Source organism: Natator depressus, chromosome 1, assembly GCF_965152275.1.
Source record: "Natator depressus isolate rNatDep1 chromosome 1, rNatDep2.hap1, whole genome shotgun sequence".
NCBI lineage: Eukaryota > Metazoa > Chordata > Testudines > Cheloniidae > Natator > Natator depressus.
In genome coordinates, this window is record NC_134234.1 from 281,387,895 (window position 1) to 281,415,727 (window position 27,833).

The following is a 27,833-nucleotide window of genomic DNA, read 5'->3' on the forward strand; positions in this document are numbered from 1 at the left end:
TGCCGTCACTCCTCTAATTCCTGCCTCAAAACACTCTCTCTCTCTTTCTGTTTTTCTACCGCCCAATCTCCAGTCTGGTGCTCTCTGCTCCCACTGTCACCTGTTATCATTTACAATGAAAGGAAATGCAAATACATTAAAACTGTAAACAAGTATTTTTAAAATATTACAACTCAAAATATGCACTAAATAAAACAAATCTCATCAGCTTTCATTGTAAACAATGAACCCTTTCAATATCCCTTTTTCCCCTTTTCTTTGTCTCTTATCCTTCCCTTCCAAAAAAGATTAATACTATATAATAGGAGTAAAGATCAAATGCCTCCATTCAACAGCATTGCTGGATACGTTTACTATAGCAATGATAAATATTAACATTACACCATGTTGTACAGCAGCTCCTAGCAATCACAGAGGTAGATGCTCTCTATTAGGGGCCTGATCTAGCTCTCACTGAAATAATCAAACACTGCCATTGACTTCAGTGAGAACTGGAACAAGCCCTGGCATGCAAGATAGGCAGACAGGGAGTCTATTCTATTAGAGGACTGTGATTGTGGTTTCCTGGGGGAATGATCAATGCAAACAGCAAGCCACAGGAACAGTGGGATGACTCACAGAAGCAGAAAGTTTATCCCTCGTTCCCCTGCTGGTCCTTGAAAAGCCTTTGCTTGAAATTCCACTTTTGACCAAAATCAGCAAAGTGAGAAGATGAAGCGAAGGGTCCAAAACTAAAGGGTTTAAAAGAAATGAGAAAACAAAGAGCCAGAAGTGGTGTTCAAGGCTGCGCCTACAGGTGCAATATATAGCAGATCTACAAGTCAGCACGGATTTAATTTTAGACTACTTATTTTGGCACATTTGGCTTAAGAATATGGAAGAGCATTTACAGTAGTGCACATGAAAGGCGTAAGGCCCCAGAGACGGGCACCCTCTGTTTACTGACAGGACAGGTACAGCAGCAAAGCAAGATTTGGCAGAACTTCCAGCCAGTATACCTCAGAGCTCATTGCAGAGGTACCTCTCCCTGCAGAGGGCAAAGGGTAGTTCATTATCCGTACACAATATTTTGCCTTGCCACCTAGGCTGCCAACAAACATGCCAATTAGAGCTAGTTGGAAAAGATTTTTCATTCAAATTGAAATGGAAGCTTTTCAAAGGCAAAAATGGGAGTTAGATACCCAACTCCCATTGACTTTTCCATTGACTTTGAAAATGCCTCTTACAACATTTCAATGTCCTGTCCCCCCCTCACCCCCAAATGCCATACCAGTTATGTGCCGGTGGATCTCTCTGCTGGGACCTGGGCTGAGGTCACCAATTCATTCACATAGCCAGCTGATGTGGGATCAGAGGGTAATGTCCTTCAGTCACTATTTCAGCAGCTGACTTATGTGAAAAATCTCTTTATCCCATTCTATCTAATGTAGTTTTCCCATGGTACAGCTTCAGAAACTGATGTTTGCACTTAATAAACAGTCTTCCACATTGTGCATGACATTTGATTTTAGCACTCCCCAAAAATGCCTATTCAGGAATTATCTAAGATGATGATTTAGGCCCCAATCCTGCACACACCAACCCATGTCAGTAACTTTACACACATGCTTAGTCGCATTTAAGACAAATGATTGATCACAGGATGAGGGCCTAGGAAGCTTCTTTGATGTGTTGGTTCTTCCACTTGATCATCTGCTTAAGAGGGTATTTTAATGCACAACTCTTAACTCAAAATATCTGATATGTCCCAAAACATGCAAAGGAATATTCTTGTCTCCTCCATGGAAGAGGAGGAAAGCTTTGACTTTTTAGCTCTAAAACTGCTGCCCTGAGGACTGCATGGCTCAGAGAATTGGTAAATAGTTATATGCAATGGGGAAACTTACAAAAATAACTCCAGTGCAGTTTAAGCCTGCAAGTTATAGAAAATTGAATACCTGAACAACTTGCCTACAAATATTGATGGAATTTAAAATACATTTTAATTCAAGCATGTTTGTGATCCTTTCCAGTTGGCTTTCTGCCCCACTGAGCTTTACTGGCATGAACGTTTGCAAAAATCCACTGTTAAAAGCTTGAACATTCACAAAAAGTGCATTCTGAATTGCACATTTGATTGAAATATCCTAAATTTGTGAAATTCACAGTTACATACAAGAGGTCATCCTATATAGGAAAGAGATACAATATATGACTTAGGTAAGTAACCAATATAGCACAAGTGTTGGAATTTGAATATCAAGCAGTCAAGTCTCCTTGGCAGCTCTTGATACAGGAAAATCTTTGCTTAGAAATTCATGCATAAATCAAAGAATTTTGTGATGAGCTCATGAATAGTTCACAAACAGAACGAGAGGCAAAATTCAATGAATAAATTATTCATTCCGGATTATTTGCTCAGTTCTGCTAAAAAAAAAAGTGACCCTATTCATAGCCTACAGCATTTCTAAATAAGAAAACTAAGCTTACTCTAATTTTTCAGGCTAGTCTTCATTGAAGCATATTGTGTAGCTCACTACCTTGAAACGCATTTGGGCTCATTCAGTTGAAGTTTCCTTCATGGCTTCCAAAGAATATCAGTATAACACTTTCTTTTATCAGCCTACTGCTTTGCATTCATCTTTTTCCGACAGAGTGTTTGGAATAAACTGTCTATACACAAACTTGAACATGTATGGCACCTATTCATTCATTGGTGCATTGTGGGATAGAAGTAATGCAGCACACAGAACTTACAGTGGTTGCACTTCTGTTTGCAAACATCCACATTTTGATACAGCGTATTACTTCATGCAAATCCCTGATTCTGAGGTTTGCAGAGGTCATACTCAGTGACAATATGAACATTGCTGTCTACACTGACCCAAAGGTAGGGCTGTTATTTAGCTGCCACCCCTTACTGACTGGCTGCCAGAATGACACTGTGATCCCCACTGAACTTCTTCTCCCCATAATGCCTTCCTAGACATGGTGCTCCTGGATGTCTCTGCATGGAGGGGAGGAATAAAACAGAACCAGATGGAAGGTATTTCAATCCCTCTGGAGACAACACAGACAAGGCTAACAGTAGTCATAACCAAAGTAACTATAAGACTTCTTAGGTTTTGAACTATGCTTGCAGTCCAGTGCATTTTTGCTTTTTAGAATCCTAGAAATACCATGTTTCTTTTCCAGTCAAACATTTGGAATCACCATGCAGTTTCCAGGGTTCTGCATTAAAATTAGTTCACTGCTGTCTTCAACTGTGTCCTCCAAACTTTTCCAGGATAGCTCTTTCCATCCAAGATTCTTCCATGTCCTGCCTTGATCTTGCACAGTGCAGGTTCAGAGTATTGTAATTAAAAGGACAAGATTTGAAAAGTGGTGACCAGGACGGGGAACACAGTGGGATCCAGTCCTGCACTGATGAAACCATCGCTGCTAATTTACTCCTCTCTAGAAGTAAGAATAAAGCCAAAGAGGAGCACATAGCTAAGCATTTCATTTACATACTGAGGGTTGCATTGAAGTCTACAGCTTCTCAGACCTATCCATTCTCCATCCACACACTGACCTTATCCTACTTTGCTCTATTGAAAGTAAAGGGAGGTGTGCAAAAGGCTTCAGACTTACTTCTGCTCAGCACCAGGGCTGGATTAAGGCGCAGATTCTACAGCACTGTAGCCCCTCCCTAGCTCCTGATCATGTCGCTACATCAGAATTTCAGCTTTCTGTTTTCAAAAGTTTCTAGCCGCAAATAATGGTGAAGAAAAGCTTGAAAAAATAAACCAAGCATAGCTGCCACTGCAGCATCTGCCTAAGTCTACAGCCAGCCAGAAACATAAGCTCTGAGAGGTGTGATATTAGCAGCTCAGTGGGATATTAGCTCCAAGACCTACAGCTCTACAGGGGCCCACACGGGAAGGCTCAGAAGAGGAGTTTGTAGCAGGCATAACCAGCCCAGCCATGCAGATGCACCCCAGATGCTGGAGTAGGTACCGGGGGATCACCCTACTGCCATCCTTGCCTCTTGGGAAGAAGGAAAGAGTGAATCCCTGCTAACACCCCCCCGCTGATCCTAAAGGGGCCCTACTGCCACTTCTTGGGGGAGGGGAGAGGAGGAGCTCCATGCTGTTGCCCTGGCCTCTCTGGAAGGAGAGGGCAGGGCGCCATGGGAGGGCCCATATGTTGGTGTGCCTAAGGCCCCAAATGATTTTACACCAGTCCTGCTCAGCACAGAGAACTATGTCTTGTGTCTCCACCTCACCACCATTCTCTCTTCACTGCAGTGCAACAGCTTGGAGCTCCCCGCTGCAGATTGAGCAAAGATGCAGAATTAAGACCCTCTGTAACTAGCCAGTAGGTATTTCAACATAACAGGGTGCTGCTGGTTAATTCAACAGTTACTATATCTCTGGCTAAAGAAACGGCTTTGGCATTAATTTAAAACAGGGTAGGATTACTACCATGCAAACAGGAAGTGCCCTCAAATGATCCAGTTCAGGCCAGCACTCAGTATTATTTCCAGTGTCATCCAGGAGACTAGGAAGAGCCCACACCATCACCAGTCTGTTACCCTGAGCTGCAGTTAGCATATCACAGAACAGTAAGGAAAAGAACCTCACATTTTTGCATCCTAATTAACTGGCAGGTCTGCAGTACAACGTAATTACAAGTAGATAAGACCACTGAGTCTCCTACGAGCTGCTGCTTAAAGCATTTGTTAAAAGTGCTGTACTTAAGCCCAAAGGCTTTGCTCTTCCTGGCTTCACTTCCCTGTCATTTGACTCTTATCTTCAGCAGCTCCCAAGACTTGGGGCTTGAGGTTTATTATTTTTTACGGCGTTGTTAAGAATGAATGATGTGCAATAATGAGCAGCATTCTTTCCAATTTACTTTACAATGTGTCACATGAATTCATATCCAAGGTTCTCCACAGGAGCTGGAATGAACATGTGCTCATTTGTTTTTCAAGCTCTTGCTTCAGTTCTGGCTGTCTGACGTAGCTCTCGCTGCTTGCTCAAGAGAGGAAGACTCAGGCTTTTCGACATCCTCTCTGGGACTCCAGGAGATGGGATCCTCTGAACGTCAAGCTAAAACAGATAAGCTAGGTAAACATGTGTCATCTCTGTCCTCCCACAGCTTATGGTGTCTGGCATGCCAGAGCTGCTATAGTATCATCCTTTGCAGTGCAGAGGCTAGATTCAGGTGAATGTTATGTCAAGTCACCATTCAGAACAGTGGCAGCTTACAGTCCTTGAAAAGAGGCATGGCAGAGCCCTAAAAACAAACGTCCATAGCAAAAGCATTCATAATTGAATATAGTCTAGCCCTAGAGTGTGACCTCAGGAGTGTCTCTCAGCGTTCGGATTCATACTGCAGCATGGCACAACTTGAAACCTACAGCGGAGAACTGTGGACTCTGATGTCAATAGGATTGCACCAATCTAAGTGAGATTAGAATTTGGAACATATGCTAAGATTAGAAAAGCAGAGAGGTCACCTTGCAGTCCATTGCCTGCTGGGATTTCCCCTATTTTCTTGTGGTTTATGTAGTGTAATGGCTCAGGAGATGGTGGCCCCAATCCTGAGAGCTGCACCTTTCAGTCAGTGCAGCTACACAGGCACAATCTGAGGGTGGGCACAGATGACTTTAAGTTGCCCTGTGTCCTGGATTCTAGGCTTCTTTCCCCTTGACCCCATGCAGCTGCGGGGGCGCTGAATTATGGATGCTTCCTGCAGTCACTTGTAGGCCACCCCAACTGTCCAAAATAGTACAGCGCATGCTGGCCACCCCCTCTAACACTCCTGCATACACCCTAAGATGGGGGGCTGTGAGGAGGCACTGAAGGGCTGCTCCACCTGCCCTAGACGACCAAAGAAGACCCTAAATGCCAAGGAGACATTGGTCACTTTACACTGTAGGAGTATCATAAAGGAGCAACAGCAGGGAAGAGAATTGAGGTTAAAGTTTCCCCTAGCCTCCTTGGAAGGCTATTCCATTGCCCAGCTTGTGTCACCATGAGGAAGATTCTGCAGAGTTACAAGAAGCAAGGTCACAGCTACCAAAGGAAATGACAGAACCTCCTTACTTAGAGCTGGTCTTCACTACTGGGAGATCGACACTGCTGCAAACAATGCAGCAGGAATTGATTTATTTTAGCGGGTCTAGTGAAGACCCACTAAATCAATGGCAGAGCACTCTCCGGTCAACCCGGGTACTTCAGCTCTCCGAGAAGAGTAAGGGAAGTTGACTGGAGACTATTTCCCATCGACACAGTGCAGTGAAGACACTGGGGTAAGTAGACCTAAGCTACGTCGATTTCAGCTATGTTATGGAGTAGCATTGCTTAGGTCAACTTACCCCAGTAATGAAAACAAGCCATTAGTAAACAGAGAGCTTTCTGAATCACTGGCCTAAGTCAGCCCAGAGACAAAATTACTTCTGGCTGCGGAGCCCTTTAAAATTTATGCTTGGCTAATGTACAGCCAGAGCCCAAGCCTCTCCGGGGACGCATGTGATCCCCCTGATGTCATTCCCTGGGGCAGACTGACCCACCTAACTGCCAGACCAATTATCACCCACAGCAATTGCACTCTAGGGAACAGTGTCAGGAGAGTTACTGAGCCTGCTGAGTGCATCCCCTGACATATTAGCTGCGGGTTAATGGGATTCATGAACATCTGGCTTGGTCAGCAGAGAAAGGCCTAATTTACCTGCTAATGAGGAGAAACCACCTCCTCAGAATTGTGAGCAGCCTCCATGGACTGTGGTGCCTAGGAGGATTTTGGAATTTTTGCAGGCTCTGCAGCTGTGGAGGCAAAAACCAGGCAGAAGATAGCACAATATAGTAAACAAGGGTACCTTTCACCCTGCCAAACCTCGCTGGGTTTTGTGCCCCATTTCAGGAGAAAACATTTAATATTTTTGGTGGTAATTTTCCTATCCTAAATTAAAAACCTCAGTTTGCAAAAAAGATTATTAATTTCCTAATACATTTAAATTAACAAAATAACAAATCCTGCACTTTTTAGCCATTTTAAAAATTAATGATTTTTTTAACAAAAGTTAAATGTACTGTATCTGTTTACTAAGAGCTAATTCAAGAGCCAGAAAGTACATCCTTGTCTTTTAAAAAAAAATCTCAGATTCCAAGGAGTTTTACTGTTGTAGTTAAACTTGGAAACTCTGTTCTTTTTACCATTTTTATGTGAACATAGGTGGACCCCAGAGACCTTCTGTGGCTCTTGATGCATGTGTGTGTCCTGCTTTGAGGGGGGGGAAAAAAGGAAGACATCAGTGCAAAGGTATCAGTTTCCAGCTGAAGAACAGACCAAGGGAGAATCATAACTTGGGGAATTTTAAGTGTCTATTTATTATGTTGCTAAAAAATATAACCAAACAAGAAATTTTTTTCACAGTCCCTAAAAAAGTGTACATTGAGCATCTCCCAGCATGCTTTTCAGCAGTAAGGGCATAGACAAAAATCTGTCATAAATACAGATTAACTGGGTGAGTCACCGTTATGTTTACAAACTTCTGGCAGGAAACTCATCATAGATGATCTGAATATACCCAACAAAGTGGAAGCAAGTTATACTGAGCAAGTGCTTGTCATTACGAAGATCACAGTAATCCACTGTGTTCCCCAAATGGCCTGAACAATATACAGTACCTAGGATGTAGTAATAGAGGCATAGTAAGCTACCCATATGAAAATAACACTGAAGTCATCACTAATCACACACAGACAGGTGGATAAGATCTGTCCTGTAAATTGCCCAAATTAACTGCATAAGTATGACAAACTGTTTATAATATATATATATATAACTGCAATATATTGTATATATTATAATATAATATATAACTGCAAACCCCCAAAGTTGAAAGTTTAAGTGTAGGAAAATATAAAAAAGTGAGAAAGTAAAAATGGCTAATTATATCATTATGGTTTTTAACTAGTTATTAGTGAATACAATCTTACTGGATGCCACAAGGATGCATTACAGCCAGTTATGCCTTCAGAGCAGTGTGCAAAGACCTGCTGGTTGCATCAGTTCAATTAGTGGAGTAGTGGATTTCTCTTGTCCCAGATTATTCATAGCAGTTTGCTTTTCCTCTCACAGACTCTGCTGAATTAGTACTAACTGAAGCTGACTAACAGAGTTGGTGGGTGGATAAGAACAATGGAAGAGAGAAAGAAGTGAACGAGGGGAAATCATGCATTGGCTAGAAAAAGAGACAGATTTACACTATATCACCACTTCTCTATATCTAGTTCATTCACTGTAGAAACCCACATGCCTACAATGCTTTTTGGTAAGCAATGGATTAAAGTTGATAATGCAGGGTCAAATTCCATCCTCATATACATGTATGGACTCACACAGACTGTTATGGGGCTGCACACATGGAAAACAAAACAGAATTTGGCACAGAGGTCCAAACCCATTTAAGTCACTGGCAAAACACCCATTCATTTATGTGGTGTCAGAATTGGACCTGCTAAGTATGGTAGATCACCTAAAAAGATCTCAACTAAAAATCTGGAAGAGCACAGTTCATCCAGCACTTTGGTGCCATTTGATACTAAGATGACAAGAGATATTAGAACCAGTTCAAAAGCTGTAGCACTAAGTAGTTAAGTGTCAGACATAGTCAGCTCCTTACAGGTATCAACCATATTTTGTCTAACTTTTTTATTTTATCTACACATGCAAAGATGATGTCCAGCAACATACCGGCTGAGAGAATCAGTTTGGTACATTTTGTTGTGCCCAGTTTGGCTAGACAACAATTAAACAAATGCACAATTGTGAATACTAAAATGAGCACTTTTTCCTTTGAGCAATAAGATAAAACTCCTACTTACACGGCTGTGTAGAAACATGGATTTTCAGAATCTTTCCACAAAAAGATGACGTTTGTGCTAATGTTAGTGGACACAACTAGGAATATTCCTTTTGGGAGCAATTACTTACTGAAAGATTCCAGACGTTAACAAAGCTAACGTGTGGTTTGCAGACCTTTCCTTTACCCTTTATTGACTCAGTCCATACCTTTAGAAAAAGTCGGAACAGAAATCCTTGGCACTGCTTTATGGATGAGCAGAGCAGGCCCAGGTAGCAGTAGTATGTATGAAAGGGTTTTATTTCCCAGGTGAGGTATAGATTTCCTGCGGATTGGCTGGAGTAGAACATCGAGAGGCACCTCTTTCGTTTAGGCAATGTTTTTTATAGTACGTATACGCAAGCATAGAAAAGGTAGGCTCAGATCGGTTGTTGATATGGTTAATAAATGTTGCAGTATTAACCGTAAAGGGAGTCTGAGCTGCTATCTCCCTAATCTCCAACTTTCCCTTATAGCTACACACTGCTGGAGGAAGACCTCAATTATTTGCACTAATGACTCTGGCTAACTACCATTGTGCGTAACTGAATCTTGCAGATTTAGCAAGTAAGTATACAAACACAATAAAAAAGCACGTATGCTGCATCATAAAATGTACTTTGCTCACTTACGCTGACATCTGTAGATTCAACTGATAGTAATTTTTAATGTACTGTAGTATGTTACACAAATAAAGCCTTAGTGACTTAGACATCCATGGTACTGATTTGAACATGCACAATACTGTGACTAAATGCAAAATTTTAAAAAGTAGCAGTGTGAACATGTATTACATTTTCACAGAGCTCGCTCTCTTGCTCTCTTTTTCAGTGTGTATGTGAAGGACAAGGAGAGTTAATGGGTTATCATCAATGTTGTGTTGACACCCTGCTCTACATCCTCCTCCTCATCAGGCCCAAGTGGAAGTATTTCTCTGCTCTCCCAGCAGCAGACAGACGTAAGAATCTAGATGAAATCTAGCAGAGGCTGAAAAATTCAGGAGTGATTCTCATTGACCGGGGGGAGGGGAGGAAAGTGTTGTAAAGAAGAACTAGCCAGCCCTCAAATGAGGGTCTATCAATTGTTTCATATCTTAAATTCTTACTAGAATCCTCTTTGCTCCTGGATTACAAAAGAGCTGTTTTGACTGGATGATAGTCATAGATTAGCCAATAGACAGTCTTTCCTTTAATACAGGCCAGCCGTGCCTCTGTTAGCTCAATACCAAATGACTGTAATTCCTTCTCCATAGAGAAGGAAGCTACAGCCAATGCAGTGCGACCAGCTTCCTAACTGGAATTGGTGAGGTCAGCATTCTGCACTGGTTGCATGGTCACTTTGGGGTCAAACTCAAGGAATTCACTGTGGTGTATAACAGTATCATGGTGCTTGCTTTAATGGCTATGGTTTACTCAAAAGCCTACTACTTCATGGCATGGCACATGAACTTTGAAGAAACTCTCAGAAGTCAGCCCCAAGGGTGAGCTCACAAAGACAGGGACAGTGATTCTGAAAATCACTCCTGCCAGAAATCCATCTGACCCTGAAACTGACCACATTCAGACAACATGGCAAAATGAGCCTTGCTTCCACTAATGAGTTAGCTGCCGTTTCCCTGGGCAAGTAATCTCATTGCTGGCATTTCCTCTTTTTAATTGTTGGCCTGATACATGTGTAAAATGGAGTATATGCCCCCTGCATTTGGTGAGCCTCTGCTGGTCTAAATTATACAAAGTCTACCCAGCTGATATGGTGATGTCTGTGATGAACAAACAATGTTGCAAAAATCTCCCTTTCCAAAACTGTGCAAGAAGGGGCATCCTGGTCTAGTGTTCAGAGCACTGGGCTGGGATCCAGGGCACCTGGGTTCTAATCTCAGCTCTGCCACTGACTTGCTGTGTGACCTCAGCCTTCTCTGTGCCCATTTCCCTTCCCACACTTTACTATCTAGACCGTTCACGTCACGGTCTGTCTATTACTATGTGTTTATACAGTGCCTAGCACAATGGGGTCCCAAGTGCTACTGTAATACTACTACTAAGGCAGAGGCATGGAAGAGATCAGGCGCAAGTGCAATTTTTAACTGTAAGGGTCAAATTCCACTCTGATATTCTCTTGTGGTTCCTACTAACTTCAATCCCACGGATTTTTGCGGCTCACAGAACTACTAGGAGAGAATTTAACTCTGACGAACGTAGTTGAGTTTTTTAAATCTCTGCCATGGTGGGATCTTCATTTCAACCTTGCAGACAATAAATATATATAAATTTTAGAAACAGCAACAGATTTAGAACCCTTCAATTAATAAAACAGTTAAACAATTTTTTCTTTATGGAAGCCACAAACCCTCTAACTTATGTGCTTTGTGTGTTTAGAACCTGGAATTTCTATAGACACGGGTGCAGTTGCTGCTCACTAGTGGCTCTTGCTGGGTGCCTTTCTTTCTACAGACTTCTATGGCGTTTACAAAAGACACTGTTTGTGCTTCTTTGCTAGCATGATTCCTGCTTTTTACACCTAAAAAGAAAATCAGTGAACAAAACCAAACCACAAATACTCCATCAAAATACATTAGCCCCCTCCTACCTAATCTGAACTTCAATCTACATCAGCTAACACCAATGCTGAAGCGGCCAATGTTCATTATTTATGCGCACACCTAAATTCTACAAATTCTCACAGAGCTACTTAGTTAGAGTATCTTTTTTTATTACCACTCTGGCAGAGCACACAGTCACTGTATTAGCTACTGAACTGCCAGCAAGGACTGCGATCGCAAAATCTGTACTTTCTTAATTATAAGAATGTTTCTCCTGAAAATAAGTAGTCATAACATTTAAATGTTTTGTCAAATCCAGACCATTCTCTTATCTTGTAATGTCAAAATATATTACTTTTGTGATGTAAATTTGTACTTGTACTTCAATAATTCACTGGACAATTTTTATTATTTGACAAATTTTATTTCAGAACTATAAACACTGTCTAGACTATTATTACAATACACTGCTAAGTTTCCGTGTAGCCTGTACATTTTCAGCCTTCTAAAGTTTTTTCTGCATTTTTAACTATTTAGGGCCTGATTTTCATAAACAGCATTGCATTTTTGCGGGAGCAATTTTATATCTACGACACCCCAAATTGTGACCCGCAACTAATTTTCAAGTAGTCCTCTTATACATCTACCTACCTGATATCAATGCCTTCATCTTACAGTTGGATCCCTGCAACACCTACATGAATTTGATTGCAGGCCTGGGGCCTAAGGAGCTAAACGTATAAATGATATCATGCCCAAGATCAATCTATAAAATCTGTAATTATTTGTGGGTGCAGAATTGTGCCTGAAAACTGGAGGCCCATTCAGCAATCAGGCTGAACAATTGCTTAAGCACATCACAGCAATCTTTACTGCTTACCTTCAAAACAATAAACAACTTTCTATTCCTTCTCTTACCTTTGAATGATATTTTAGAAGGCATAAATGCTTTATTTCCACGTGCAAAGTGTGTCCTGCTAGGACTAACCTACTTAGCTTATAAACTACCTAAGCAGGAACCTTGTCTTTTTAAGTGTTTTTCAAAACACATTTACTCTGCACCCTATAAATAATAAAAACAGCAGCCGCAATGGCCCAATTCTCCACCACAGTTGCAAGGCTTGGCACAGGTGATTTCTCCACATGTTGAATAATTTCTCTGTCTCCACCACAGAGCAGCAGAAGAGCTGCTCTGAAGCCCCTACTGCTGCCCTGAAGCTACAGGAACCCATTCCACAGGGATCCATGACTGATAGATCCACATAGCAATTGATCCACCAGGCTTGCCTCCTGCATAGTATCCAGAAGCCATTTCTTCCCTCTCCAGCAGAGCCACGCCAGTTCCACTGCACCAGGGGTCCTCTGTAGCCAGAGAAGAGAGCAGGATTTGCTTTTTGAGATTATGGGATACCCCACTTCTAAACTCAGTACGAGTCAAATAAAATAAAATCTGGCTTGAACCCTCAACACCATTCATGATCAAAACCCAAACCACTTTGGAACTGGTTTGTTTACAGTAGCTCACTCTCTTGTTTGCAGCCTTAGCCTTTGTATCTCTCACTCTCCTTTCTTTTCCCAATTCTAAATGCATGATAGTTCCTAATCAAAGCCCATTGCTGTACCCTACTCCTGTCCAGAATGAGGAATTTAGTGGGCTGGGCTGCCCAAAATTTTCTTTGAAGTGTAACATTCTCTACCACTTGCAATGAGAGTACCTTTGGTGTTCTTGCTATAGTATTTTTTCTAGTGTCTTGGTATGATTTTCTTAAATAACTGCATCAGGATTAATTGCTTCTGACTCTCAAAGCTTGTTAGATATTGCCACTAAGCATTTGTTTCTCTGCCCATGCGTCTCTCAACTAGCGACCTTGATAAAGCATTGTAAGGAGTGTAGCAATATTCTAATAACGCAAAACTGATTCTTTAAATCCACCAGGTCTTTTTCATTTAGTCTCGTTCTTTTCTGCTAGTTTATTTGCCTGTGCATACTTGAGGAAGGACTTTACATGACGTGCTGCAACTGATTTAGCTGAGAGACTTGCTGAAATGAGCCACCTGCAAATATTATTAACTCAGCAGGAATTCCAAAATGAGAAACCTGCACATTGCAATGTGCGATTAGATTGCTACTCCATGTGCTGTGCCACAGCTCACTTTAGAGAAGAGAAGTAACCCACTCATAAGAGGTTATCTTTCTCTTTTAATTCAAAGAGATCTGTGCAACTCTTGGGGTGACTGGGAATCTCATGTGGTTTCAGGAGTTCTTTTGTATTCCATTTCTTATATCTATTGCAGATTTTACATTGGGATACATATCCAAATAAATCCAGTTGGAAGCATTTATGCCTGGCCAGAACAGAATAGCTCAGGTGTGTTCTTGTACTTCTCAACCAGACAGGCATTGTGGATCATGCTTAGCATTTTCATGATGTATCATGTGTGGCAGTTTCCTCTCTACTGTCCTAATACGTTTTTATCATTGGAGGTGCTTGGGCCTTTCCTTTTGTCCAAGTATCTAGAATCATGCTCTCTAGCTTTTATCAAGTTGGCTCATTATGGGTTTCTCATCTGAGCCTGTCAAATTTTGTTTGGCAGAGGAGTAGATTTTGAGTCATATTTACTTCAAACTCTTCTTGCAACTCCCAGTTTCACTATTTATAGGTGTTTGTGGAAGCAAGATCTCTATAAGAAACAACTTCACTTATTCATTGTGTTGTACATTTTTACTGTGCTCATCTCTAGCAAAAAAATTTCAGAGGAGCTTGCTTTCATTGATCAGTGGAGTTTTCTGAAGGCTGCAGCAGTCCCACAGGCCTATGGGAATTTTAGTTCATTGAATTAATTGTTTCATAATGAAAGAGACAGCTGCCCAGCTTTTAACCCTCTCTTACAACTCAGAATGAATGAGAATCCTCCAAAATTGAGGTAATGTGCCAGCTCCACCTACAGGCAGACATACTTCAGGCAGACACTATGCAAGCCTACGGAAAGAGCAGTTACAAGGCAACTCAGTCCTTATCTTCAACAGCCCCATTTTTCTTGTTCTGTTTATCTCCTTAGCTGATACAATGGGCAATTGTCCTGAATTAGGTGCTTCCTGTTCAGTCTGGACAAAAGAGCTAGGATGAAGCCAACAAATTCAAATAATATTGATCTTCAATGAGGAAAAGCAAATGGACTAACCCAACGGACCACTTAGTTTACCCTTACTAAGAGATTTCTGAATGTTCATTTTTTAATATGCATACATACAGTATTTTGTATATACATGTATATAACACACACATATAGACAAATATGCTGCTTTAAAAAGACTGACTACATCACTGGCCTCATTTATTGATCAGTGAAGAGTAAATCATTTACATTTATAACAACAAGCTTGAAATTAATTTATGAAACCTCATCACGTTCAAATTCCTCCAGTTTCAGAAGCAATTCATTGCAGAAGTTTTCTGTACACAGACCAGCAAAAACAGGATAAATTGCTTGGTTTCCACTATGCTCTACTATAAAAACGTTAAAATAAATATTACAAAGGGAGAGAGAAAGGGGACACCGATTTTCACCTCTGGAGACTTCAAGGTTTAAATGCAGCTTCAAGTAAGAGACAACAGGAAAGAGTTTAATGCTGTCACTTAGTCTCTAATGGCCATGCCCTTAACTAGACAGATTTGTTGACAAACCTGGGGGAAAGGGGAGGCAATATCTGTATGCACTATTCCTGCTTTGGAGTAGTGACAGTTAACACTTTCCATCCAAAATAGAGAGAGAGAGAGAATGTGTGTGTGTAAAAGTAAAATTAGGTCAGAAAACTGGAAACATGAAGCTAACCACAGTGCTCCAAGCAGTAAAATAGTCTGTTTTAGTGGTTTGTATTTTTACGGTGCTTTGTGTGTTAGCCACTTGCTTTCTACACTGCTTCTCTCTTTGCGGAAAATTTATTGGTTTCCTCCCTCCCCAGAACTTCTTAAAGAGAAAATCCACTCTGAAAAATTACTGTAAAAATGACCTTGTGGGCCTCTTTCGATATTTATTTTCTCTCAACGATTCATAACACAAATATGCTCAGCTTACAGATAAAGAGGCTCTTCCTAGCAGCCAGAGCTTCAAATATCACCTGAGAGCTGAGAGTTAAGCTGAGTTCTTGCCTTCTCATGCAGCACCACCACTAATAAAGGTTCAACAGAGAAACCACTGAATGCATCCGATGAAGTGAGCTGTAGCTCACGAAAGCTTATGCTCAAATAAATTGGTTAGTCTCTAAGGTGCCACAAGTACTCCTTTTCTTTTTGCAAATACAGACTAACACGGCTGCCTCTCTGACACCTGTCATTTTCACACTGACACCTATAAAATATAAGTCTTTAAAATATGCTCTCAGTCACACCAGTGCAGTGTCACTGACTTTAATGGGCATGCACAGGTGAGTAACTTACTGGAACTTAGTGAATGATTCCGTTTATGTACAAGGAATAGAATCCCACTCACATTCTCTCAGTTGTGTTCGTGCTGCAGGATGAATGGGAGTTAAAAAAAAAAATCAAACTTATTTTTGCCTGTAATACACACACAGAGTAGATCTGCTGAGTAAGAAGGTGCCATTTTTACACAGTTGCTTTTCAGAGCAGAACCTCACTAAGTTCATGGAAACACCTTTTAGGAAATCACCTGTAATAAAACTTCCCCATTTCTGGTCTGAATTCCTGAGGTTTTTTTCTCTCTTCCCAAAGCCATTCTCCTTCTCAGTGATGTCTCAGTTGTTAATCTCATTATCTTTTGAAACAGGTCATGATAATGGGTTACTTGCTTCAGCACGTTACTCTAGGCACATTAGTATGCAAGCTCTAGGTCAGTTCATCTGTTTCAGTATTTACTTTGAAGCTGCCTAGCTGGAATCTCATTCTGTTTTCTGTCTTAGATCTTTGGCTGATAGTCTGCAGCTCATTTTGTTTTCATATCTCATTTCCATCCCTGGTTAAACATAAAATGTTGTAAAAGTCAATTAATAGCAACTTGGATGCCATTTAATGGATAAAATTAGAGCTGTTCCCTTTGCCCGCCCCCCCCCACATGCTAACTGCTGAGAAGTGGTAAAAGACCCTATTCTTTTCACCTGCCCTCATGTAGACTCCCACATCCTGATCCTACATGTTATTAATGTGTGTGTGAAAGATTTTTCCCTGTATGGGAGATCACAAAGCATATTTTAGGAGCTGCAGAGTGTGGTATTGGTCTTCTTGTTGCTGTGTCCTCATACTGCTTCCCACCACACCCGTACAGATGCGACTACTCGATCATGGCACTATGGCATGTCACTGGAAGAGCATTCTTGCTCAAGCAGCTGGTATCAGAGGAAATGGTTCATATTTTGAGGCTCTCTGCCACAGTCTTAGGTATAGGGGCCAGTGATGTAGCCTCACTTAATGACCAAGTCTCTAGACTGGCCAACTCTAGTGTGGAGTCGATTAAGGCAACACCATATAATCCAGGGGTGATCTGCACTCAACTAGTGGGAGCCGGAGCACATCATCTGCAGGTTCGTTCTTTATTCTTGTTTGTCATAACTGAGCCCTTGGTAACAATCTTAGGAGTTTAATGATGGCAAGAAAACTTTCTTGTGACTTCAGTCGACTCAATATTGGTGTTATATCGTACTACCACTTTCCCATTTCTTATTACTGTGATGCTACAAAACAAAAGGAAGACGTCGATGACCAGAACTTGCATCCAAGCCTGGACACCAAGAGTCCTCCTTGAGACTAGTGCTATCTGTTCTCTCCATAAACGTTGAAGGACTGACAGCTTCTAAAGAGGCAATGATTACTAAATGGTATTGGTGATTCACTAGGCACTCTTCCCCCTCACTTGTCATCTTTCACAAGAGGATTGAAGCCAAAGTCCTGATCTTTTGTGGCCATTAAAATCCCATTACATATCTCACAGGAATGCAGGTGTTATTTCCAGTTGTCTGGCTAAATTCTAACTTGGGCATTTACGTTCTGCCTATTTAAAAGTTCTCTTGTAGGTTCAACTGCATATGGAATTTTTAGATATTGGAAATATTCATGTTTGTTTACAAAATTATTTATAGTATTTGTTTTATAAGGATAGAAAATGAAGGGTACAATAAATTAAAACCAAACTATAAAATGTATCAAATCATCTCGTTATTAGACATGCCCTAGGGGGAGTATCAGCTAAACACATTCATTCTAAATTCATTAGTCCATCATGTACTATATTATATTGCACACCTTCAAAACAGATCTGATCTGAAAGAAGGAGACAGACAGTGGTACCACTAAGGGCCACATCAGCTCCCATATACAGACAGCTCCCATTTAGGAGAACTTGGAGCTGCACGCACAAACAAAGGAAGACATTTTCCCTAAAAATGTCTTAGTTGCTTTGTTTCCAGAACCTGGAACAGGAATAATCAATGTTAACTAAACCTTGAGATTAGGTGGTACAATATAGAAATATTAGTGTTACAAAGCATCCAGTGACCATATGCTTGTTCCCGCTCCTATTAAAGACAATGGAAAAATATCAGTGACTTCAATAGGAGCCATATAAGGCCTTGTAATTGTAATACCACAGTCGTCATCTGAAAACTGAAGAATACATTTTAGAAGCCATTAGACAACTCTTCATTTTAGTAACCAAAGAGAAACATAAGTCATGGAAAAGATGCAGCGATTGACTCACAGTAGCTAGTTTCTGAACTTCTTCATCAGATGCTCCCAGTGAGGCCAGTCCTATTTCTTGTGAAAACTGGGCAAACTTGGGATCAGCCAGTAGAGGCACATGCCCCAGGAGTTCATGGCACGTATCTCTGACAGGAATTAGAAGGAGAAGAGAATGTTACACGTATAGAAATAGCATTAGCTAATATATTATCACTGAGAGCAGTTTGATACAAGCCATTCTATGCACAGTTACTGCCCCTCAAATGTATATGTACCATTAATATTTCTTACAGTTAAATATTTCTATTGCAGTACCAACACACTCAAATGTATACAACTCTATATAGATGAATGCATTTGCTTTTACAAATAAATAGATTAAGTTATTCATTATATTACCATCGCACCTCAGAGCCCCAGTCATGGACCAGGTCCCCATTGTGCTAGGCACTGTACAAACAGAGAAAAGACATCCCCCGCCCCAAAGAGCTTAAAATCTAAGTGTCGATTATCCCCACTTGCCCCTTAACCTCACCAATCGTTATATAGTTGTCAGTAAGGGTCTGAGCACTGTGTAACTCGTCCAAGAGGGCAGCAAAGACCTAACTGCCCAAAAGAAAAGAAAATCAAGCCCACTCACAGATACAATTTTCACCATTTCTCCCCAAGTGGAGTGAACCTGGCACTACAAAAATAAAAAAAAGTCTCAACTCTCTTGGATTCAAGCTCTCGAGCACTGTGTTTTGTTATCTGAAGTTGAAAAATATGGTTGTGAAATTGTCCTGTTTCTGTTTGTATCCTCTTGCTGGGCACAAGTGATTGAACATCCCCCCCTCCCCCGCCCCCGAGATCCCGTATTGAAGTTTAGACCATACACATAACGGGCCAGATCTGCAGCCTGCTTTGTGCCGCTAGTGGCATAACCCTCTCCTAACTGGCCATTTGAGGATTCCCCACAGTTAGGGGATCTTCAGGTGGTACAGAACTGCCACCACAGCTCCCACAGCACCTCCTGTCTCAGCTGCAGCACAGGAGGTCCCTGCCCCTAGATGATCCTCAGCTGCTGAAGTAGCTTCAGGCTGCTCTGTTTTGTGATGGGAAGTGTACTGGCACTGGGTTGGCTCCAGGATTAGGGGCTTAAAGTCACTTTTGCGCCCTTCTTCAGTTTTGCACGGAACACAGCTTAGCCAAAGCAGAGAATCTAGCCCGTTTCAAAAAGGCTTGGTATCTGCTCAGCCACGGATCTTTTGCAGTCCACAACTGGAAGTACAATATTAGTCACCACAAAACGCAGTCACATATTCACAAATAAAGAGAGTATGTACAGCATCTAAAAAAGCTCTTATACTGAACATTCTCATAACTGTGTATTTGTTTCCAACAAAATAATGGACCTGGTGTAGTAAAGTTCGATTTAAAGTCTAATCTGACATTTCCTTTCCTTTTGTCTCTTTAAAGAGGTTTCTTTTTTTATTGTAGCTGTAAAGAAATGTTTTAAAGGCAGTGAGAGAACGTCAGGTTTTTACTTTCTATCCAAAATCATCCCATTTGTCTTTTATAAGGTATGTTTTGTGCTGAATGACACAGAATCTGACATTTCAGATAAATCACAAAAAGAAAAAACAACTCTCTATTTAATTTAAAGGCTCCTATTTGTAAGCACTATTCTTCACTCAGAAATATGTGGTGTCTGTCCCTAGGTAGAAAGTAGTTCCTGCTTTCACACAAAATAATGTTAACATTTTTGTTACTCTCTCCCCTCCTCTCATCCTCTCCCCCTCCCCTCTCCCCGCCGCACCTCCACCCCAAGAGTTCACTGATTCAGTTGCATTTTGTGGCCTGTTATCCCAGATGTCCTCAGTCACAACAGCATAACGCAGTATTGGCTAGACAAGCTGTATTCACGCTGCCCCACTCACTGTTGCTCCTAGTGAGACAACCATAGGTCTCTAGTTACGTAATGCTATCCACGTACATGACTGGCTAGTTATATGATACGAAAGAATTAGGCAATCTCACTTTCCTTATGTCTATTTTATCTGCATACACTTTCCTATGATAACAGGAAAATATGCCAGGGGTATTACGAATATAGTTGCAGCTTTAATCCCCAACATTCATAGCCTGGTCTGAGCATTCACTGCTCGCAAAACCAGACTAGTGATGTCTCCTGGCCAACTGAACAATGTTCCAGAAAAGCCTTGCACTGAGTATTGCCTTGAAAAGTTACTTTCTTCTGAGCACTACAGCGATCTCTGCAGAAGAAAGATGGCAAATTGGGGAGCTGAACATGAATTAATCTGATTTCTAGATTACCACCGGGTCAGGTGAACTCTATGCAGGGAATATGGATGCACTCAGTCCACAATGACAGCCCACCATTTCTGCTCTACAAATACAAAACACATATGATATAGCTGACCAAAAGCAGTAGGAGACATTGGAAGAGTCGTTACCCTAATGTAAACATGAGGTAAAGCAGAGATACACAATGAAGAGAATTCCAGGTCTGAGATGCACAGTTACTCATGCTTCCCCAATGGCAGAACATTCACTGCTTTAGCAATCCTAATCTCCCTCTGTTTCCTACGATACCCCAGGTCAGCATGATTAAAGCACCAAAGTCTGACCACCTCATTTCCCAGAAGACAGCTTCAGCATGAACAAGCGAACAATGAGGGATGGAAGAGGTAATGGAATACACAGAAGCAACCATCAGGATTGAGACCCGTACTATTTCTAGAGTCAGGAACAGACTATCAGATCCAGTGGGAGGCCATGAAAACAGCCAGAGGCACAAATGGACAGACCCAACAGGAATCTCTGAAACTCAATGTCCAGGAGAGAGCGCTTCAGAAGGAAAACAATATCCCACAGTACCTCTTATTGAAAAGAAGGACTTCAGTGCTAAGCTCCCTAGAAGGTCACCCGGCACCCATTTTTCCCCCTCAACTAATGCAAACTGCCTACAAAGGATGCACCGATGCAAACCAATAGAGGTGATACAGCCATTTGCTGAAGCATTGTGTCCCAAAGTAAGTGCTGAACTAATTCCATCTGGGGGTCAAAGTGTTATGCCTTAAAGAAGGCTCCAAATCATCATAATCTTTCAAAGGTGCCAGTGAAGCAAAGCCCAAAAGCAATGCCTGCTCATTCTGAAGCTGTGATGTACCAATCCTTGGCAGGGGGGCTGTGGCCATAGGCGCCGACTCCAGGGCTGGAGCACCCACAGGGAAAAAATTAGCTCTCCTCCCCGCTGCCCCACCTCCTCCTCCCCCCAAGCACGCCGCATCCCCGCTCCTCCATCTACCTTCCCGTCCGGCCGCCAAACAGCTGTTTGGCAGCATTAGCACGTTTGGGGGGGGGGGGGGAGGAGCACGAACATGGCGCAACTCAGGGGAGGAAGCAGGGCCAGGGCAGAGACTTGGAGAAGGAGTTGGAATATTGGCAGGGAGGGGACAGAGTTGAGGCAGGGACTTTGGGGAAAGGGTTGGAATGGGGGTGGGAAGAGGCGGGGCCTCATGGAAGGGGTGGAGTGGGGGCAGGGCCAGGGCTGGAAGGGGGGTCAAGCACCCACATGAAAGAGGGGAAGTCGGCGCCTATGGCTGTGGCCATGCTGAGGCATCAAAATATAGGGTGAGCAGAATCCCATTTTTAACGGGACAGTCCCGTATTTAAGCCCTCCTGCAGGTGTGCCAACGTTTTCTTAAAAACGGGCAAATTGTCTCGTATTTTCTGTTCCCACCCCCAACAGTACTGGTGGGTCCTGCTGCTGGCTGGATCCCTGCTCTCCAGCCAGAAGTGTGTGTGTGGGGGGGCCAATGGCTGACAATGGGGGGGAGGTGCAAGGCTGGTGGAGGGGAGAAGATTCAGAGCGCAGGGCCAGCCGCTCCCCCTGCTGGTCCTTTAGCACAGCCCACGCTGCGTGCTGGCTCTTGGCTAGCAGGGCCCTGCCCCCCGTCCCGTTTCCAGCTGGCACAGGCTGCATGCTGTGGTAGTTGGTGAGTGGTGGCCAGTTACGTGTCAGCTCTGCTGACGTGCTCCCCCTCTTGCTTTCCTCTCCCTGCTTTGCCTCTTCACACACACACCCCCCCCTGCCCCGCCAGCCCCACTGCTCCTCCACATCCCCCCACAGCGGGGCGCATCCCACTTCCAGCGCTGTGCAGTGAACCAGCCCTTGGTCAGAAGGTCAGCTCACTAGCAGCCTGGCCGGCCCGCTCCTTCCTTCCCCCCACTGCCTCTGGCTGGGCTGGCACCCCAGGAAACCCCAAGACCCTCCGGCCCGGGGCGCTGGCAAGGAGGAGCCGAGTCCTGCATGTGTCAAAGCTCCACACAGTGCTGGCACAGAGAAGCCTCTTCACCCCTCAGCTAAGCTCTGGAGTCATGGGGGAGGGGAAACTATTTCCAGCCTGTTCACACTGCGAACCTGCAGGCTCCACAGCAGCCCCCTGGGTAGGGGCTTAGTGCCGTCTTCACCCCCCACACACCCAGGTCCTGCCCCCTGAGAGCGTGGGGCTGCTCTGGCCCCTAGGCACCCTCCTCTGCTGAGCCACCTTTCTCGTGGGGTTCACTGAAGCCCCTGCAGTGAGGTTCCCTGGGCTCTGGTGCACAATGCATCCTAAGGGATTAACCCCTTCCTGCCCACACTGTAGCCAAGGGACAGGAGGCAGCTGGGTTACGTCGGTGGCCAGCAGCAGCCTGGAGGTGTTAGCTGCCTTTCGACACTGTGCGGGCAGGAAGGGACAAGCTGCTTCCAGCCACACAGGAGTGGTGGGGGAAGAGATGAGCTCTGCAAAGACACAGGCCAGGTCTTCCCTTCCTCCTCCTCCTCTCCTGTGGCTGGAAGCAGCTCCCTTCCCTTCCCTCCCCTCCCACACAGTGCCGAAAAGCTGCTGCTGGCCACATCCTGATGTGAATCCTGGCAGAAATCTGGGGAGGGGGGCATGTGACCGTGTGTGCCCCCCCTCCACATGTTGCCTCGAGAAGACATGGTGCCAGGTACCAGGAGATGTGGGTCTATCCCGGGGGCCCAGCCAGGCACGGAGGATGGACAGCGCCAGATAGGGAGAGTCAGGTTGATTGGTCACCACCCGTGTGAGAGACGGGTATGGGTGTGCATGTGTCACCTCTCCCTATGTGAATCCTAAAGCCTTAAAGATAAGAAGGTAAATAAAAAGAATCCAACTACACAGTATTTCTTTTTAAGAGAGGCTCAGTCAACTTGATGTTAATTTAAATGTTTGTACGATTGATTGCCATTGAACTCACTTGAATACGAGTGATTTTACCAGGTGTCCCGTATTCAGCATAGAGAAATACGGCCACCCTATCAAAATGCCAAGCCAAAATAGTTGAACAGCTTAAGCACCCGGAGCTCTCTAAAGCCCCAAAGTACTAACTCTTAATAGAGATGTTGGGGTTATTCTGAAGTGCTGATGTGTCCCGACATAGGCACTGAAGTGCCAAGACTCTGTAGACGCATGAGGGCCATTCTGAGCATACAGAGCCTTTTTTGCCCAGAGATAACTATGCACAGAGGCCTCATGTGCTGATGGCCTGAGGCATTAATTTGTCAAGGTTATAAGGCTTCAGAATAATGACGACTCACCTAGGGCCTCTCTAAGGTACTGGGGAAGGACACCACCAGAGTTACCAAGGGCCTGACAGACACAAAAGCTCTGATGCCTCAAGTCTCTAAAGTATCAAAGGCCTACTGAGACCTTGTCTGATGAGCCAAGGGCTGCTCCATTTCAATGATGCATTGAGACACAGATGAACTGATTCATGAGGGTTCTGAAGGCTGACCAGAGATCCTAATACATTGAGGGCTATGCCATGCCATGCCAAGCCAAGATCCATACTGAAGGTCTGTGGACTGCACCAAAGACCCAAGGCCTGTGAGGAGCAGAAGCCCATAGTGATACTGTTGTGCCAAGGGGTCACTGATGTCAGAAAACAGCACAAGTCTAGCCCTGTCCCCAACATACCAGTCTAGCTCGGCCAGCCAGTGCAGAACCTTGACCCCTTTCCAGGCCTCTCCACCCACACTGGAGAAGCTAATACTGTTGTCTATACTACAAGAGAATACAAGGACTAGCCCTGCACAAGGACTAGCCATGCACAAGGCAACAGGTCTGATGAGAGGCTGTTTGCACCCTTTACGTCCTTGCAAACCCACAAAAGGGTAGACATAACCTTGCCCTATCCAATTTGCTACATTAGCAACCACCCCACTTTTGGCTTATATATTTCTCTGTGAAAAAAAAATTTTTTTTTTTTTACATGTACTGTTACAGAGAGTTGCCGTTAAAAAAAACAAAACAAAACACAAAACAGTACTCTGCAGGCAGAATCATGTACCGATGTTTGGAATTGTCATAACTGTCTCATAGATTTCCCAGCAAGTCTGGTCCTTTAGAGATAGTCTAAACAATATAACTCTTTTCTTAACTACCAGACTCAATTCTTTTGTTTTGTGCTATTTGAAAAATAATTAAGTGGCTTTAATTTATTCATACACATTGAGAGGAAAAGATTTCAGTAATAGTTTTCACTGTGAAAGATTTTTGTAGGAGCAAACTGGCCAGCAGAGGAAATCCATAAGTTCTATGAAGGTAGTAGAAATATCATAAAACCAGGAAAGAAAATGTTTTAAAACGCAGATAGTGATGATAAAAATCAAAAATCAAGCAAAGTGAATTCCCTAATTTCCATCTGGCTCTACAGTGTGGGTGGAAAGCCTGATCATGAAACTTTATGCTCAAATAAATTCGTTAGTCTCTAAGGTGCCACAAGTCCTCCTTTTCTTTTTTTAAAATCAATAGGAGTCATTTCATCAGGTTGATCGTATTCATATGCAACATTCACAGCCTCAGACACCTGCAACAAACCGCAATATATTTCCATACATCAAATAAGAGAGAGCAGGGCACTGCAATTATTGTATTGCAAAAGGGTGAATATTAAGGGTGAAATCCTCTCCCCATTGGAGTCAATATGAGTTTTGTCATGGACTTTAATGGAGCCAGAATTTCATCCTCAGTTTCTGAGAGTATCTGCTGTATGCAAAATCTTATGAAAAATCAGACAACGTTAACAAGGTATTTATCATTTTTTGCTCTTCATTTTTCTGAAATTTTATTATTTTAGAACAAAGATCTGCATAAAAAGAATAAAGTTCCTTTTTATAATTAGCTTCTTAACAGTGTTTCAAATGCTAGTACTGTACCTATATAATTTATATAGGTCTAATGCTTGGAGTCATCAAGGCAATAAGGATTTCCCATTAAATTCAGAAACAAAAGTAATAATTTTAATTTCACTAGAATTACTACAGTGACTCTTAGGACACCATGAATGGGCAGTTTTTCATAAGAATTTCTGTTATTATTAGGGTTGCCAACTTTGTAATATTTAAAAACCGGACACTCGAGCAGGAATGCCAAAACCTCCTCTTCCCCCTGAGGACCCGCCCCTGCCCTGTCTCTTCCCGCCCAGGTCTCACCCACTGACCTCCCTCTTTTCCTGAGGCCCCACTCCTGCCCCACCCCCTGAGGACCCACCCCCCGTTTGCTCCTCTTTCCCCTCTTCCTCCATCACTCACTGCTTTTCCCCTCCTCCCTGCATGGGTCGGGAGGGACTCGCCTGCAGAGCTGGGGCTGGGAGCTGCAGTTGCCCAATGCAGGTAGGGGGCTGCCCCGTCTGAGACAGGGCTGGCATGAGTGATGACCTGGCGCCTCCCCACCTCCCCTGCTGGCAGTAACCGACTGTGGGTGTCCGGTCAGTTGATCTGACTGGACACCATAAGGTCCCCTTTTTGACCAGACTTTCCATCTGGCCACCCTAGTTATTACATATTACGACCTAATTTCTAAGACTTGCTACACAGTTCGGAGCCTGTATCAAACTAAGTATTGATACCATAAATATAGTAGCCAAAGGGACAGCTCATGTGAGCAAAGTTACACACATGCTTAAAGTGTTTGCTGTCTCAAGGCCTTTGCACTTACTGGGATAAATCTCCATAAATCTCCTTGCACTGGCTAAGAATATACTCCAATTGTTTTTACTTCATAAATATCATCCCTCCTCTGCTGAGTGTTAGCAGATTTTGGGGCTTGGCAGGTTGTCTCCCCATTGGAAAGATCAGTGTAGCAGAGTCTAGTATTTTCTTAGAGCAGTTTATTTATTTATGCTATGGGTTCGTCTACACTACCCTGCAGTTTGGACTATGGGGGGCGTGAATAGCAGTGTGCACCAAACTGCTGCACTGTAACTCCCCTGGTGTGCATGCTGAAGGTGAAAACTGAAAGGTTCCTAGTTCTCATTAACGTAGTCTTCTTCACACAGGATTATATTAATGCAGAGTAGGAACCTTTCAGTTCACACCCACAGTAGGTATATGGGGGAGTTACAGCAGAGCACTTTGGTGCGCCCTGATATTCATGACCGCCCCATAGTCTGAACTGCGCAGCAGTGTATACATGCCCTATATACACGGAGGTGGTCAAACAGCATGCAATTAATCCCCTTTTTCAGGAATCTCAGCCAAAACACCAGCGCTCAGTTTCTTTGCAGCAGCTCTGCCTCAAGAATTGACTCTCCTTTGACGCTTGCCACAGCTTCCCCCAAAAGATAATGCATTACAAAACTAGCAATCCATCATTTCTTCAAATGGTGTACAAAGCTCCCACCATAAGAAAGAGAACTTCTAGCGTGATGTGTAACAGTGCCACCTGGTGATTCCCACCATGATGGTACATTAAATTATTTTTAGATATAGCTTTTAACTGTAAAATAAATTTTAAAAATGCAGCTAGGTTATTGGATTTATATCTTAAGATGTTTTCCCAGGGCTTCAATGGATCTGCTCTTGTGAGCAAAGTTATGCATGGGCTTAAGTGTTTGCAGGATTAGGGCCGCAGATATTAACTCATTTGTAAAAAGAAAAGCAGTACTAGTGGCACCTTAGAGACTAACCAATTTATTTGAGCATAAGCTTTCGTGAGCTACAGCTCACTTCATCGGATGCATTTATGCTCAAATAAATTGGTTAGTCTCTAAGGTGCCACAAGTACTCCTTTTCTTTTTGCGAATACAGACTAACCCGGCTGCTACTCTGAAACCAATAACTCATTTGTGTAAGCTTTGGCTTTGGTTTTTGTTGCCATATACTTTACAAAAATAAAATACACCAAAATGGTCCATGCTGAATAAAGAAAGGCTATCATTTCATGCTAGATATCTGATAATTGGTAAACTGCTCAAACATGGCCCTTATGGTTTATGCAGTCAGCAGTGTCTCTTGATGGAATTACTATTCTATTATTTACTTGAATAGAACATGAAACATTCAATATCAAAAAAAAAAAAAAAAAAAATCTCCTAGAGGAGCTATTTGGAATTTTTTTAAGGATATTAAGAGTTTTCAGTTTTCACCTAAAACCCAAACATTTCAATTTGAAAATGCTGGTGTGGTGCCTCATTGGAGTCATAGTTTGAGAGCCAGCAACGGCCGGGTATGGGCCCAACGCTCCAGCGCCATTCATTTTCAGGGCTAGTTGATTCGGCAGGTGAGTTATTACACACTCCTTAGCGGATTCCAACTTCCATGGCCACTGTCCTGCATCTGAAGAAGTGGTGTTTTACCCATGAAAGCTTATGCCCAAATAAATCTGTTCGTCTTTAAGGTTCCACCAGACTCCTTGTTATAGTTTGAGAGCGTCACACT

General features: G+C 42.9%; 1 protein-coding gene across 3 annotated transcripts in view; it reads right to left on the reverse strand.

Annotated features, from left to right (window-relative positions):
- TPH2 (tryptophan hydroxylase 2) overlaps positions 1-27,833 on the reverse strand; it is a 72,622-nt gene that overhangs the window by 15,353 nt on the left and 29,436 nt on the right. The window contains exons 8-9 of one of the 3 annotated variants that reach the window (XM_074942039.1): positions 18,123-18,249; positions 4,857-5,072 (exon numbers count right to left, since the gene is read on the reverse strand). In XM_074942039.1, coding sequence (XP_074798140.1) covers positions 4,950-5,072; positions 18,123-18,249 — 250 coding nt within the window. In that variant the 3' untranslated portion in view covers positions 4,857-4,949. Of the gene's footprint in view, positions 1-4,856; positions 5,073-12,078; positions 12,774-18,122; positions 18,250-27,833 lie in introns of those variants that run through there. The other 2 variants (XM_074942038.1, XM_074942037.1) reach the window with 2 other exon arrangements.